General features: G+C 40.2%; 1 protein-coding gene and 1 long non-coding RNA gene across 7 annotated transcripts in view; one reads left to right on the forward strand and one right to left on the reverse strand.

Annotated features, from left to right (window-relative positions):
- ITPR2 (inositol 1,4,5-trisphosphate receptor type 2) overlaps positions 1 to 11,518 on the reverse strand; it is a 489,660-nt gene extending 478,142 nt beyond the window's left edge. For 2 of the 3 annotated variants that reach the window (XM_060658096.3, XM_060658095.3), the window contains exon 1: positions 11,025 to 11,516. In XM_060658096.3, the coding sequence (XP_060514079.3) occupies positions 11,025 to 11,116 (92 nt within the window). In that variant the 5' untranslated portion in view covers positions 11,117 to 11,516. Of the gene's footprint in view, positions 1 to 11,024 lie in introns of all 3 variants that reach the window. The other variant, XR_009617392.3, reaches the window with a different exon arrangement.
- Positions 10,346 to 16,647, forward strand: part of LOC132694591 (uncharacterized) — a 59,511-nt gene continuing 53,209 nt past the window's right edge. For 3 of the 4 annotated variants that reach the window (XR_013556809.2, XR_009617393.3, XR_013556810.2), the window contains exons 1-3: positions 10,346 to 10,537; positions 14,016 to 14,110; positions 14,221 to 14,357. This is a non-coding gene — a long non-coding RNA (uncharacterized LOC132694591). Of the gene's footprint in view, positions 10,538 to 12,144; positions 12,355 to 14,015; positions 14,111 to 14,220; positions 14,358 to 16,647 lie in introns of those variants that run through there. The other variant, XR_013556808.2, reaches the window with a different exon arrangement.

Here is a 16,647-nt window from a genome sequence, read left to right on the forward strand (position 1 = left end):
AAAACTGTCATAGTATAACTTTATATGCCAAGGTAATTACTCCCTCTCAAAAGTCCTACATGACAATTTATCTAAACAATTCTTTATTCAGATTCTTCAATAATTAACAAAGTGTTATTATACTTGCAATTTGATAATATTTTTAAAAGCCTTTCTGAGAGATTCTTTAGCAGCTAAGACTGGAAATAAGCACTTGGTTTCACCCTAACAGATAACAATGACTTCATTTGTACTGATTGGGAAAGGAGGCTCATTCTTCACATGAATTTAGAATTAGAACTCAACTATTAAATCATGTCCTGCCAGGTAAATAGTGAAGAAAGGTAAATAGAGGCTCTATTTTCATTTGTTCTTAATCCTAGAAATGGATTAATTTGGTAAAGTTTTAAATAACTAACACTTTCATTGACAATGAGGCTTAATTTGATTTAAAAATGTCATAATATTTACCATTCCTAGCCACAAGCATAGAGTCCTTAAAACAACAAAATTCCTTTCTTTACATTTCCTGCCTATTTTAACAAACCAGGTTTGAAATTACCCTCTTTGAAAACATGGTTGAAGCCAAAAATCTACTTGAAATGCAAATGTTTAAGTAGTTATGTCCCTGATATCAGCAATGACCTTGAACACTTTAGCCAAACACAAGTAGCTAGTCCTTAAATCATTAACTTCTTTTGGATCCCTAATGTAACTGTGTTGATGCTTTGTATAATATATTTTTTAAGTCACTGTCTTTAATTGGTGTGATGTACTTCCACTGAATTAATGTGGATGTTACAGAAATGAAGCAAAACTGATCATGTTTTGTATCTTTCATCTCAAATGTACTTTTCTAAAAATATTACATTTTAAACACTTATCATAGAAGATCATGGCACATTAGAACTAAAGGAAATAGAATGACATTGTCTTACTTTTTAAATTTTCCAGACACTTATCCTTAAATTTCAAAAATAAAAATTACAAGTTGTCATTCCATTTTTCTTAAGTTCTATAAATTCTCCAACTATTCTCCGGTTTCATATTAGCAAATTATTCCCAACTAAACTTTTTTTGCCAAAATGTCTCCCTGGATATATCATATACTATTCACAAAGAGAAAGAGATGACAAATTCACCCTTTGCACACATTAAAAACAAAATCGAACTTTCTGAAATATCAACTTTTCTTTCATGTGGCTATTAAACAAGGCTATGCACATTACTTTTTCTAGACTATAGGATTTATCACATGTTGGGCTAGGTAGGTGCAGAGATATGACCCAAGAGATTATTGAACTACCTATTATACTGAGGTTTAATGGCACCATAAAACTAATGGCAACTTTCATGTGTTTCAAAAGAATTACCTATATAGATTCTCAAAACATTTAATAAGAACAATTATATTGATTTCTTTCCAGAGAAGGACTGATGTTAACAGCTACTTAGAGATTTGACAATACATATATTCTCTTTTTTTATTATTCTAGAGAGAGCGTGCACACAAGCGGCTTGGGACGGGGAAGGAGGAGTGGAGAGAGGAAACAGAGAGAGAAGGAGAGAGAATCTTATGAAGGGTCCACACTTAGCATGGAGCCTGATGCAGTCTCAATCCCACAACACTGAGATCATGACCTGAGCCCAATTCAAGAGTCAGATGCTTGACCAGCTGAACCACCCAGGTGCCCTGAGAATATATATATTCTAATTCAATAAATATTTATTGAGCCAAGCACTTGAGATACTCATTGACAAAACAAAAAGATCCCCGCCTTCAAAGAGTTCATAGACAGATGATAAACAATGGGTACATTAAATAGTAAATTATATTGTATATAATAAGATAGTAGGGGGTAAAAGGGTAGAGCAAGATAAGGAGAATAGGAAAGGCCGAGGCAAAATGTGAAAGAGGTTACCATATGACCCCCCAATTCCATTGTTAGATATATACCCAAAAGAATTAAAAATATATATCCACACAAAATGTATATATATCCACACAAAAACCTGTACATGAATATTCATGGCAGCGTCATTCATAACAATTAAAAAGTGGAATCAACCCCAAATAACCATCAACGGATGGAGAGATAAACACACATGCTAAATCCTTCCAATAGGATATTATTTGGTGATAAAATGGAACGGAGTACTGGTACATGCTACAATATGGATGATGCTTGAAGACATTATAGTTAGTAAAATAAGCCCAGACACAAAAGGACAAATATTGTATGATTTCATTTATGTGAGGCACCTGGAATAGGTAAATTCATAGAGACAGAAAGTAGACTAGGAGTCACAGAGGGGAAGTGGGGAAAGTGATTATCTAAAGAGTACAGACTTTCTGTCTGGGATGATGAAAAATCTGAAAATGGATAGTGGTGATGGCTGCACAACATTGTAAATATGATTAACGCCACTGAATTTTATACTTAAAATGGTTAAGATGGCAAGTTTTATGTTATATGTATTTTACCACAATTTATTTAGAAAGGCACTTAGGAAGTTACTATTTACCTACAAAGTAGTGATCTAAGCTCACAATCCCCTTAGCTCTCTCCCCATACCACACTGCCCAGAAGCCAGCAGAAATCAGACACCTCTGCTCAGTGATTTCCGTGATAATCAAACCTGGCATTGTTCATGCACCTTAATGAATGAATAATCTGAGTGGAGACAAACTCCATCACTCAACATTATGAAATTTAAGAAGATGCAAAGTATAGGAATTGCTGGTGGATCCAGGTCATGTAAACGGAGAACCCAGAGAGAAGTTTCTGCTATTAAGATTCCCACAGCAGCAGCCTGTCTTACTGCTCAGTTGTTGAGCTCATCATTCAATTTCTTGGAGCTCCTCCAGTATCCTTATAATTAACATTTCCTTCTTTGCTTAAGCTAGCCAGAGATGGTTTCTGTTCCTCACAAACAAAAGAACCTTACTTCTAATATAATATAGACTTTTGATTCCTAAGCTTTATCCATGTGGGAAAATGATATGCAAGTATCTTTTGCTTTCCAAATCTTTTGGGCTTTTGAGATCAGATCATAAGAATGAGGATAGCAAAGGATACCAATAGATTCTTTTCAAGAGGATCCAAGACAGTTCAATACAAGGTTTGTAAATAATTTAACTAAATGTGAGTTGGAACATGAATTGGAGATCACTTTAGGCTCAGAAATGTGTACAAAAACAGGTCTCCTCCCCACCCCACTATTGGAAAGTAGAGCATTCCTATGAAAGCTTTTGCGAGCCAAAATGGCAGAAAACAAAGAAGCAATTACCATGACATAAAAGCAAAAATTCTCTTTGGATTTCTTTCAATTAATGAAAATTAGGTATTAATGTAGGTCGTTTGTAAAGCAAAATGACATAAAGTAAACTTTCAAATAGCAGGAAAAACCTGCAATACACTTTGATTTGCCAGTAGAAAAGCCAATCAACAACTTTATGGTCCAGTTTTATTTTTTTGTTTCTGTCGGTTCTGTTTGTGCTCTATTTAGCTCTGATGATCCATGTAATTCCCTACATAATTTGATGAATCCTCTTTTCAATAACATTTGGAGAGTAGCAGTGTCTGCCTTTAGTGATTGTTTCAAAATTAGTCACTACCACAAGGTCTTAGAGGGCTAGATATCCAGGAAATTACTTAATTAAAAACTTCAGTTTTCTCTAGGACTCTGTTGAGGAATTGTTTTGGGTAACTAATATATAATAAAAGTCTAGCATTTTGTAATTTTCACAAAGAAATTTTTATGAGGATATTTTAATAGGAGATCAAACATCTTACTAATAGAATCTCAATAACACATTTGAATTCTAAGAATTTAGACATGTGTTCAGAGTATGCTTTGCTCACTTCCTAAGCCTTTCCCCTCATTCATGGTTATCTATAAATGCACCAAAAAAAAAGAGGGCTTCATACCTACCAGAAAGGTATTCTATACCAACTGTGAATGTGTGTGTGTGTGTGTGTGTGTGTGTGTGTGTGTGTGTGTTGAACAGTCATAGGCAGTATGAAGCAAAAAAACCAAAAAACAAAAAACAAAACTATTTTTTTTTTGCATCCCAAGAAATTTAGAACTATGTTAGATAAAAAGTTGTCCTTATTGCCTAAATTTCCAGGGATCTGTAAGACTCTAATTAGGTTCATGATTCCTGAAGAAAAACTATGAAACACTGGGGACAAGGAAAAATAAGGGGAAAGGAGTAAATATATAATATCCTAAGAAGCTGGAAGCATTGTATAAATTCCCCCAAATAATTCCCAAGTTTCTTCTTTATAACATGCCCTCATTATCTCGGGTCTCAGTAAATTCAGTGTATGTGACAAAGATTGAAGGCAGTTTAAACAACTCAGAGGATCTGAGCCAAACTTAAACTTCTCATATTTGGAAATTAGCATAAAATATCTTCTTAGATCATGTCTTCTATCTTTTCATATCTCAAAAATATCCAATTGTTTGCTTCCTTTTTTGGAGCTATCAAAAATCGACAGTAAAATTTCACCAAGCCTCTTTTTAAATGAAGAAAAAAAACCCATCAAAAATATATATCAAGGGGCACCTGGGTGGCTCAGTCAGTTAAGCATCCAACTCTTGATTTCAGCTCGGGCCATGATCCCAGGGTTGTGGGACTGAGCCCCGCGTCTGGCTCCACGCTCAGTGAGGAGCCTGCTTAAAATTCTCTCTCTCCGGCTGCCCCTCTCCCCAACCCATGCCCTCTCTCTCTCTTTCTCTCTAAAATAAAAAAATAATATGTGCTCAAATTATGGGTACAGATTTGAGACAAATATCCATCCTAATGATCTTTCAAAGTTCAGCTTAAATACGACCTCCTCCTCGAAGCGCCCCCCCCACACCGAGATCACACCAGCAAGAAGCAACAGAATCTCCTTCTGACTTCTTTACAATATTGTTTTTAATCATCTTTATGACATTTGAAAAGAATTGCCTTATGTTGTGGTTATTCAATATCAGTCTCACCTCCATCACTAAATAGTTACTACGCTGACTTCACAAACATTTATTAAACAGGAACTGTGTGAGGTGCTAAGCATACAAAGATTAAAATAACAGTTCTTTACCCTGTGGCATTTATAGCACTGAGAGCAAAGAAGGTGCCAAATACATATACTCTCTCATAGGTCTTAGCCAACTTCTCAAAGGAATCCACAAACCACATAAGATCCAGCATATCTTCACACTGTATCCCAAGCACATAGTCAGGGCTCATTAAATATTTGTTGAGTGAATTAATGATTCCATCTGCAGCATGCTCCAGCATAAACCACCTCACAAGGAAAGTTACATGGACTTGATGCGTGATGTAGACACATTTTCAATTTTATGATTAAACTTTTTTGTAAATAGCCTCATAATTTAATTTATTCTTATTCAGGGTTGGATTTCTGTGGGCGTGTGTTAGTATAAACCATAAAATCGCCATTGTTAACCAATGAGTGATTTGAATTTTGAGAGAGCTAATCATCCATTTCAAAGATACTTAAGAAATATATTTCAATCATACCTACACAAAAAGAAATCCTTCACAAACTATCGCCTATAGAAGCTGACTCAGGAAATAAAAGTTTCATTGTGACTACTAAGATTATGAACATGAACAAGTCGGCCATGCTAAAGTGCTTACTTCTTACATGTATAAACAGACTTCTAAAATAAAACAAACTATCTATTTACTGTATAAGTTAAATCAATCATTCATAACTGCTCAGCATTACTGGTCAAACATTTTCCCATAATACATTTTAAAATACCAATAATAGCTAGGAACAAGTTGGGTTTACAGTAAACATAAGACCATCTATTTCAGTGGCATGCAGTTTCCTTGTCTGCAGTTTTCTTGCAGACTATGACCAGTACAATGCTTTATTTATGCTTTTTAAGATAAATACTGTCGACTAACAGTAATAAGAAATTGAAGTCTCTTTCAAAACATCACTTTCACTTTGGCTAGCTTTCCCAACTGTATCAGTAATAGATGTTTAATTACAGAAACATATATAGAACCTGGGAAATATAGGAGATACAAAAATGAAAATGGAAATCACCTATCCATTCACCATGTGGTGCCATAACTGCTAACATGCTGTTCTATTTTCTGTCACTATTTCCCATGTATGTTGTTTTGTATTTTTCAAGTAGAATTATGGTTTTCTGAAGGCATATATTGAAAACTTTCCAGTCTAAATCTGCATGGGAGTGGAAAGATAACCACAAAAAAAAAGGCATCAATACATTTGAAAAGCAGAGTTTTATCCATTGAATGAATGAATGAATGAATGATCATTAAAGTTACACTTCTCATTATAATCTGATGAGCGGTTACCAAGATCTGGTGTTAAAAAAAAAAAAAGGAGTAAAATTCATTCTGTTACTATGCCATAAATTTGTCATAGATGTCCACTGTTACTTCTTCTTCTATATTTGTATATGAAGACACACCCTCTGCCTGGAATTTCAGTTTTAAATTATGAGTCTATAGTATTCTGTCTATATTCTGTAAGTTACTCTTGTACCATCTGTATAAGGACAGTTCCAAGGGGACAGTGTGATTATGAAATGTGTTACCTATGCAAAAAATAAAATAAAATAAAATAAAATAAACTTCTGTTAAACCTAGAAAAAGATCAAGCAGTTGCCTGTGAGTTTCAGTCTATCAGAGCCAAGCCAGGCATTTGAGGAGGGATGGTTGTTTACCTGACCGAGCTATCCACAAGAGAGGGTCTAAAAGCTAAAAGAGAAGTCATTTATGGAATGACTTCTAAGTTTAAGAAACAGTCCACTTTAGCTTAAAATAGACTTTATGTTCACCACTTGAGAAACTGTCTTTGTACCTGGGCAGATTTCAAGTTCCATAACATGACACTACTAACCCTTAGATTTTCCAAAACAGCTAAGTTTTCAAGATTATACTGTCTTCTTCCTCTCCACTGAACATGCATGCAAATATTCAATGGATTTTTAGATGTTTTTTATCAAAATAGCATATGCCTCAACCAAAACAAAGCTAAGTTTATACAGCTAGTTACAGCAGGAAATACTGGCTGTTAACTTGGAAGGGTTCTGTTGGAAAGACTAAAGATAATCTGCAAATTATTCTAAAATAGAAGTTGACTATAACCATGCCTTGCTTCATCTACTTGACTCTTTCTTCACTGATCAGACAGTCCTAGTAAGGGAAAGAATCTTAAAACTGTAATAAGAGTAGCATAATTCAATGACAGAAGAAAAGATAATAATAAACCAAATCTGCAAATATTTAAATACCAAAAACATTAAACAGAGAAAAAGATCAGGAAGGGAAAGTCAAGGGACTATAATTGGGAACAATAAAAGGTATGCATTTATAGTTTTATTCATCCGAGGAATTAAGGTAGAATTATAAACTGTGTGACACGCCATCACCCTACCTAATGTCCATCATTGAACATGGAAACAAAGGTACTGAAAAGTTCACTGAATTGGCCAAAAATCAAGCAGCAAGTAAAGATAAGGGCCCCAGTTTTTTGTCACTCTGGTTAAGAGATTATTATGATGCTCTGTAGTCACGGCATCAATGAGTGTCATCTGATAGTTTGCTGAGACTTTAACTAGTGGGTGTTGACTCTTGGTAGATCCTGCGAAGAAACCTCAAGCCAAAAGCAGCAATCACTTATACATATATAGACACACACACACACACACACACACACACACACACACACTCATATGCACATGTGTCATTTACTAACCTTTCAACCATATGGAGAATAGACAATGAAGGAGTTAAATACCTTTTTACTGATTCTATCCCACCCACCCTGGAAGTCCTGCTATGCTCATTCCCACTGGATGGTACCTAATCACTGGTCAAGGTGATATTGACCTTGATATCATATTCAAGGTGATATCATATTCAGAAATATGAAGTGTCAGATGTGGCAATAACCAGGGAAGTAAGGCTCAGGATAAAGAAAATAGAAAAGGGAAGAAGGAACTATTACCACTGCATTTAAAATTGTACAGCAGCTCCCAAAATTCCCTCCCTTCCTTTTAAAAAATAGAAATTATAACCCTAAAATGTACCATTAGCCAGAAATTTGTTTATTTAAAATATATTCACCATCTTCATTCTACAGGATTTAAAGCAGTTTTCCTTAAATCAATATAAGTGTTTCTTAAATAGATGTTTAGATGAAAAATTAAGTTACAAAATACAAACTGGCCCCTTTTGCACCTACACAAACTGGGAGAAAAGTACCTCAGTCAGCAACAATTCGGGATTCAGAAACATCAGGTACGTACTGGTTAAAGGATAACTGGAGAAAAAAGAGGAAATGCAAATCTTTGCAACTGGGGCATTCTAATTTCTCACACTGAGAAATCAAACTTGGAAGCTCAGTCAGTCACAGAGCCTAAGAAAATTCCTCCCACATTTCCAGTAGGAAGTATCTCTAAGAGGAGCCTGCTAAACTCTTCAAGAATGAAACTGATCGGTTTTTTAACAGAAAAATTCATTACCTTATTGCAAAACTTCCCCAAAGCAAAATGAAAATAATGCATATCCTCCAAAACTTCCTTACACACTAAATGTTCAAATCAGACAAAATTTGTTTGCAGATGACTATCTTTACCAAGAATTACCTTGAAATGCTTATCCACTAAATTCTCATTAACTACTCTCTTAAGCTGAATTTGAAAAGCCATCATGCTATCAAAAGTGTCAAATGGATAAAGAGCTAAAACTTTAAGCCAAATTTTTAGCTCCACAGGTTAGAGAAAAAGAATATCCAATCAAAGCACCAAGCTTCACCAAGGGCAGCTTTTCTGAAGATCCTTCCTCACCTCAGAATCGAGCTACACAGAGGTCTTGTCATATTAACCTCAACAAGACTCAATTTGTTAACAGAAAAATAATACTACACATGTTCTGTAGAAACGCAACTTTCAAAACACCAGCAAGAAATTTGGATACAAATAAATATTTTCACAAACATACACTACATTAAAGGTCAAGAGCTTTCTTTTTCTCAAGGCTTAAAGATTATGATATGTCGCCAAAGAAACACACACTCGGCTGGGAATCTGGAGACAGGGTTACAGTTCCAGCTTTTGGCATTAATATCCTCTGTTTCTTAGGTAAGTCACCTCATTTCTCTTCCCCTGAGTTCCCTGATCTCTATAATGAGCAGGACAGAGTCCACAACTGCTGAAGCAGCAGCTTCCTGATTTACCACCTATAACTCTTTATGTGTATAGATACATAAACACATACCTTTGCTGAATGAGACACTACAAACACATGGCCTTTTGTTTGTCTAGGCTTTATACTCTATTCCTAGTCCTTTTTTTTTTTTTTTTTTAATCATTTTGTCTACCAGTGTTAACTATTGTTCACAGGAACCAAGGTAGTGCTAATTACAATAGCTGACACATAAGTGCTTACTATGTGCCAGGTACTGTGCTAAGCGCTTTACATATATTAACTCACTTCTTCCTCACCAAAGCCCTGTGAGGTAGAAACCATCATTCTTCCCAACTTTAGACATGAGGAAACTGAGATACAGAGCAATTTTGTAACTTGCCCATCCCACGGCCATAAGATTCACACATGGAGAAACCAGGATTTGACCCTAAGCATTTTGGCCCTGGAGCCCTTCCTGCTTACCCACCACCCAGAGAGTGAGTCTATGGTGGGGAAAGGTGAAGTGCAACAGAGTTCATCTGCAAAATGGTGCTGGGGGCACAAAAATGTCCTTGTACTGTGAATTCTGTCAGGAACAAATGGTAGCTCATGAGTTACAAACCCAACATACACCCTGGCCACTGATATTTTTTCTTACCCATTTCAGTTTCACGATTAACATTGACCTTAAAGGGAATCAATTATATCTACCTCCCTTCCTTCACTTACGGGGGAGATGCACAATTAACACAAACTGTGTAAGTACTGGTGACTTCCACGACCTCGGTCGAGTAGGCACCCACTCCGTTATAATATGGCTCACAGTCACGGTCCAAGGACACTGCATGTTAAGTCATGTGCCCTAAAACCTAACAGTGACCGGCCAGGAGTGGAAACACCAGTTCTGCAGCCTGAAATCCTAAAGAGTGGGCAGTCTGAAGTACTGAGACCGCAAGGTAATAAAAATTTAAAAAAAAAAAAAATGCGTGCGCATGAAAACACATTGCCGCGTGCATATTTAAACTGCTAACTGGTATTCACAATCAGGACAGAGAGAAAATACTAGTCATCAAGGAAGTCCTATTTAACCAACTAGCACATGTTATGTTTATATAGCTATTTCCCCCATTCATAAGTCAGCTCGAATCTCAAGAGCCCTGCACTTGGCTGAGTTCCAGGAGAAGTTCAGGATTTCAGTGGGCCAAGGCCCGGGACAGGGGAAAAGCAGGTCTGCGTTCTAGAACCAGGAGGCCCTCAGAGACGTCTAAGGGTCACAGAGCTGCAGTCATCATCCCTGGGCTACCCCTGACGGCAAGTCCCGGTTTGGCAAAGCCGAAAGGAAATTACTTCAGAGAAGACGAGACGGTGAGCAACCCCCGCAGGGGCAAAGCCACTTTGGCTCACCACGTCGCCTGAGTTTCATGTCCAAGGCCACGGACTTTTATCGACTGCCCTGAGAGACAGGGGCTTGGGGGTGGTCGCTCGCCAAGACCGGGAGAGGTGCAGTATTGTTCTACCTTTTCGGGAAAACAAACACGTTTAACGAAAACAACCCTTGGAGAAGCTAGCGAAGACTTCTTCGCAGGGCCTGTCTCGGGGCTTTTGAATCACTTCCTCCTTTTTTGATGCGTCTCTGAGCTTGAGATTACGAAGTTGCTGAGAAAGTCGTGCCTCTCCGGGCAGCTTCCTGCGAGCGAGCCGAGAGCCCGGCGCTGTCCGCGGGCTCACAGACCCAGCCGCGCGGCCCGGCCACCCCCCGGGCGGGAGCAGGGGGACGCGGCGGAGCGAGCAGGGGCGGGGATGGTTCAGGAGAGAGAGCGCGGGCGCTGCGCAGCCCGCGTCCCCGGCTTACCCCAGGGTGCTGATGAAGCCGTTGACCGAGCCCTCCGCGTACAGGGACACGATGTCCCCTATGTAGAGGAAGCTGGACATTTTATCAGACATGCTGCTTCATGCTCCAAAGTAGACGTCCCTCCTCTTCCCTGCGCCCTCGCCGCCCTCTCCGGGGAGCCGCCGCGGCAGAGGCGGAACGGAGCGCACAGCTGTAGCGCCGACAGCGGCAGCGAAGGGCACGGCCTGAGTGACCGAGTGTCGTGGCTCAGCCCTGCCCCCGCGCCGGGGAAGCCGGCCCGGAGCGAAGCCGCTGCGGCGGACGCCCCGCGACGTGCGCAGCCCTGGGGGTCGGGGGGGGGCCGAGAGCCGCAGCCGCCGCTTCCCCGGCAGGTTTCCTGTTCCTTTCAGAACTTTTCTCTCCAACACCTCTGCTCCTCCTCCCGCCTCCTCCGCTCCCCCGCTCCGGGTCCCCTCCTCGTTCTGCGCCCCACCGCGGCGGTCCCCGCCGCCCTGCAGGAGCTGGTGGTGGCAGAGCCGCTCGGTCCCCTTGGGGGAATTTTTGGACCAGGTGGCGATGCCCATTGGGCTGAGGGGAGGAGAGGAGCCCGGGGAAAGGAGGTGGAAGGCCAATCAGCGAGCTGCGGCCGGGGGCGGAGCTGGAACGGGGCGGGGCGACTCTGGGGAGGCCGGGCCACCGGGGAAGCGGCGCGCTGCGGTGAGCCTCTGGCGTTGGAGGGGCGGCGCGGACCCCCAGAGCGAGGAAAAGGGAGATTTATAGCCGCCCTGGAGCTTATGGGCCTGGGGTGCGACAGTCCCCTCCCGGGAAAGTGCATGATGGTGGGGCCAAGACGTTTTCCCTGGGCTTTTAAGGGAGCAGGGAGGGTGAGAATTGGCCTGGCGGGCGCGGGGGTCGCGCGCGGTGGAGTGAGCCTGCTAAACGCCAGGAGATGAAAAGGTGGAGCCGGGGTCGGATCGGTGGGGTAGGGGAGGGTAATTTGCCAACGTAGGGAGAAGAAGGTGAAGTGGGGGGTGGAGGGTGTGGAATAGAAATAGAAAATAAATACATAATAAAGAAAGAAAATAAAGAGAGGAAAGAGAAGGAGAAGGAAGGAAGGAAGGAAGGAAGGAAGGAAGGAAGGAAGGAAGGAAGGAAGCAGGGAAGGAGGAAGGAAGGATGGAGGGAGGGAAGGGAGGCTCTGTCTCTATTTGGAGTATGTAGTTTGGGTTTTTGTCTCAAGTATACGGAGTTAGTGAAACCTGACCTGTCAGCTGATGTCCAGACGGGTGGGAACTTCAATGGACGTAAACATCACTTGAGGAGCCAGCAGTTTTGTGGCCAACCTGTGGAGGTGAACCTTCTCTTAAGTCTCCAAGCCACGCCTCCTGCACTTCCTTAACCCCAACCCAAGGTTTAACCTTCCACCTCGGGAGCCCACCGTCACCATCTCCCAGACGACGTCTGCTGACCCTTAAAGCTCCAGCGGTGACAAATGAAAATGGTGTCAGGACGCCTTTCCACTCCTCTGTTGTGTTTGTATCCCTCATCATATCATTTTAGAAGCCTTTTGCTCTATTTTTCTGGGAGACCTGGAGAAGGCAAACTCGTTTAGGACACTAGCAACCCAATCAAAGAATTGCGACCCGAGGAATCTTCACAGAGCCGGGTTTACAGAAAGGCAGAGGAGCTCAGGACATGCAGAGTGGTGTATTTCAAACTGTGCAACTGACCAAAGCTTAAATTATAGTTCAGAGATGTCTTACAATTCATAGATGGTTTTGGTTGAGACTTACGGCCATACAATGGAATATGAAAGAAAAATAAGCTTAATGTTCAAATATGTGTGTTTAGAAAGCCTGCAGGAAAGAAGACAATAGAGTGTTAGACCCAGAATCCAGGAAATGCTAGCACAAGGCCTGTAAGTGTTGAGATAAACTGGACCCAGTCATTGTCCTACCATGCAGCCTACAGATCTCTTTACGTCTGCGTTCTCCTTTGGAAAAGGGTACTTAGCAACTTAGAAATGCCTCCTATATGATAGAAATCCTCCTCTGTCTACACAAATGATGTTACTGTTTGGGGCCTCCAAGGCATTAAACATGAACTATTAAAAGAAACAGAGGTTTCTGTTTATCCAGGGGATTTGTATATGACAATCTATCACTCTCTATGATGCACAGCCCTCTGCCATACATTTAATGGATGTTCAATTATTGGTCAAAGTCACAAATGTTTTTCCTTGGATTTTGGAACCTTCAAACACTCCTAGTGCAAATGTAAAATGGCACAACACTTTGAAAAACAGTTTAGGACTTCCTCAAAAAGTTGAACACAGAATTTCTATTTAACCCAACATTTCCATCTCTAAGTATATATCCAAGAGAAATGAAAACTTATATGTACACAAAACCTTTACCCAAATACTCATAGTGGTTTTATTCATAAAACCCCAAAGTGGAAATTTCCCAAATGACCGTCAACTGATGAGTAGATAAACACAAGGGAACATTATTTGACCATGAAAAGGAATGAAGTAGTGATTCATGCTACAACATAAATGAACCTTAAGAAGATTTTGCTAAGTGAAAAAAACCAGACATTGGGATCATATATTATTCTGTTTATAAAAAATGTCCAGAGTACACAAATTTGTAGAGATAAAAAGTAGGTTAGTGGTTACCTAGGGCTTGGAGTAGGTAAGTAAAGGGCACAGGATTTCTTTTTGGGGAGATGAAAATGTTCTAAAATAGATTGTGGTGATGGTTGCACAACTCTATGACTATTAAAACCTATTGAATTGTGCACTTTAAATGGGTGAGTTGTGGTATATGAATTATATCTCAAATAAGCTGTTACAAAAGTCAGTGGAAAAAAATAGTCTCAGGTTGGGGGGAACGGAGAGGAAAACCAGGTAAGTTTAAAAGAGACTCACTGAAAAATCATTCGTCACACTTACACTTGTGTTCAGTGTTTCTTTTCTTTAACTTGACCTTGTCCTCTTGGTCCCACCAGACACCTACTTTGGGCAAGGGTATCCTCATATCTAACTGCCCGGACTGGAAAAAAGGTGTCAGCATATGACTAAAAAGAATTCAGTGAAACCCCAGGTAGGGTAAAACACATTACTTAATTCCTTACTACCATCTGACTAACTATGCAAAGTAAAAAATGTCCAGCTTCAAATAGAAATCACCTTTTTCTTTTCTTTTTTTTCAAGTAAACTCTACCCCCAATGTGGAACTGGAACCCCCCACCACAGATCAGGAGTTGCATGCTGTACTGACTGAGCCAGCAAGGCACCCGTAGAAATCACCTTTTTCATCAAATGGCTTCACCAACCTCTTTAGAATCCAGGTACCAAGTCTTATTCCTTTCTCTACCTCTTTGTTCCTCTTCCATTATCTCAAATACATTTTCTTTTTATCTTGCCCCCATCCTTGCTCACCATCCTCATGGCAAGCCAGCACTCTCTCTTTACAAAGTTGATCTGATCAAAACTTTTCACACTTACAATGACACCCCATTGTCTACATAAAGATTTTCAAAGACCCTAACCCTACTGGAGTGAATATTAGATGTCATGAACATCAGTCCATGTAAATGGATCTCCTGTGCTGAGAATACGAGACACTTCACCATGTCCTAGCATTCTGGGTAGTGTATGATCTGGTCTCCTTTGTTTCTACTCTTCCACTCCTGATGTCCTCATGGAAAGCTAGATTCCCCACATACAAACTGACACTTTCAGTTCTATGTCTTTGAGTGTGATGTTCCCCTCTCTCAGAAATTCCTCTTCCTCCTTCCCTTCTCCCAGCTCTGCCTGTTCAAGCTCTACCTCCCCAGTGAAACTTCCAATACTGCCAAGGCCAAGTTCTTGCTCTTCATGAATTCCCATAGCCAGGCCACCCTGCCCATAACATTTGTGGGCCTCCGGGGCAAGAGTAATTGGAGACCCTTGCAACATAGTCTAAACATTAAAAGTTGCAATTTAAGGTAATAAACTGTTACAGGTGGTACAGGGAGAATTGGCCCACATTTCCAAGTCTTCCCACCGATAGTCCCTACAGGTAGTCATTCCTTGGCCACTCCTTGGGCCACCCCGGCACACACCAGATGTGCAGTCTACACTTGGGAAGATCGATAAGGGCTGGGATGTCAGATACCCAGAACATATTCTAAAAGTGGGAGGAATCTCAGGCTGCTGGTGGGCATGTCTCCTTGGTCCAGAATAGGGCCTTCTAGAACTCAGAGCTCAGGGCAGGAGTCTAAGGTCACATCCTTTTTAAGATACCATTCAACACTTTCCACCTTGCCTTCTTGTTATTTCCATACACTTGAGCCTTACCAAACTAGAAGCATCTTGAGAATGAGATCAGTGTCTAATTCATGCTTTAGCCTTTATGGGGCTTAGCAGTCCTCATTTAGAGCTTCAATAAATAGTAGATACATAAATGTAGCAATAAATAATTGATGTGGAATTTTTGTAATGCTTAAGTATTTTTATTACCCCTGATAGGATCAATAGTAGATGTCACAAACATCAATTCAGCCAAATGGCATTCAAAGAGTCTCCTGTGCTAAGACTGTGAATCACTTTAGCAAAGGCCCAGTCATCACTGCCCTAAAAAATCTATAGGAGAGGTCATAAAGAGAGCATAGTATAATATTTAAAATGTTTACTCCCAAAAGATTGATTGTATTAAAAAATAAGTGTCCAGTAAAATGTTCTTCCATCAGAGATCTTTTCAGGGTGATTTATATTCACTCTTCACTTGGATATCCTCAGTTCAAGACTAGAAGTGAAAGGGATTATTATCCGGGATCCATCAACTGAGTCTTTCATGAATAGCTTTCTTCATTCCCCTGTCTTGTACTAAATATAATTATTTTTAATTTTTTTAAATGTTTATTTATTTTTGAGAGGGATTGAGAGATAAAGAGAGAGAGAGAGGCAGGGGCAGAGAGAGATGGAGACACAGAATCTGAAGCAGGCTCCAGGCTCAGAGCTGTCAGCAAAGAGCTCCATGCAGAGCTCAAACTCACAGATTCCGAGATCATGACCTGAGCCAAAGTTGGACACTTAACCTACTGAGCCACTCAGGCGCCCCTAAATATAATTTTTAATATGTAACCGTTTATTGAGCAGTCGCCTCAATGAGGTACAAATAAAATATTGGTTTTTATTTTTTTTTCTTTTTTTTTTTCTTTTTTTTTTTTTTTATTTATTTTTGGGACAGAGAGAGACAGAGCATGAACAGGGGAGGGGCAGAGAGAGAGGGAGACACAGAATCGGAAACAGGCTCCAGGCTCCGAGCCATCAGCCCAGAGCCTGACGCGGGGCTCGAACTCACGGACCGCGAGATCGTGACCTGGCTGAAGTCGGACGCTTAACCGACTGCGCCACCCAGGCGCCCCTAAAATATTGGTTTTTAAATAACTCCCTTGCAACAACCAAATCTATATATTCTATTCCTTAATGATATTTCAAGGACAGTCCTTGGATTTAGTTATTTTCAGTTATTAAACATTACACACATACCCCACTCCAGATCAGTTTAAAATGTTGGTCTCATCTCTTCCAGACTTCCTTAGATAAATGAGGCAGCCGTTAATTCCTTTACTCCTGTCCATGCATTGGAGCTCC

The sequence above is a fragment of the Panthera onca genome, chromosome B4, assembly GCF_046562875.1.
Source record: "Panthera onca isolate mPanOnc1 chromosome B4, mPanOnc1 haplotype 2, whole genome shotgun sequence".
Taxonomy (NCBI): domain Eukaryota; kingdom Metazoa; phylum Chordata; class Mammalia; order Carnivora; family Felidae; genus Panthera; species Panthera onca.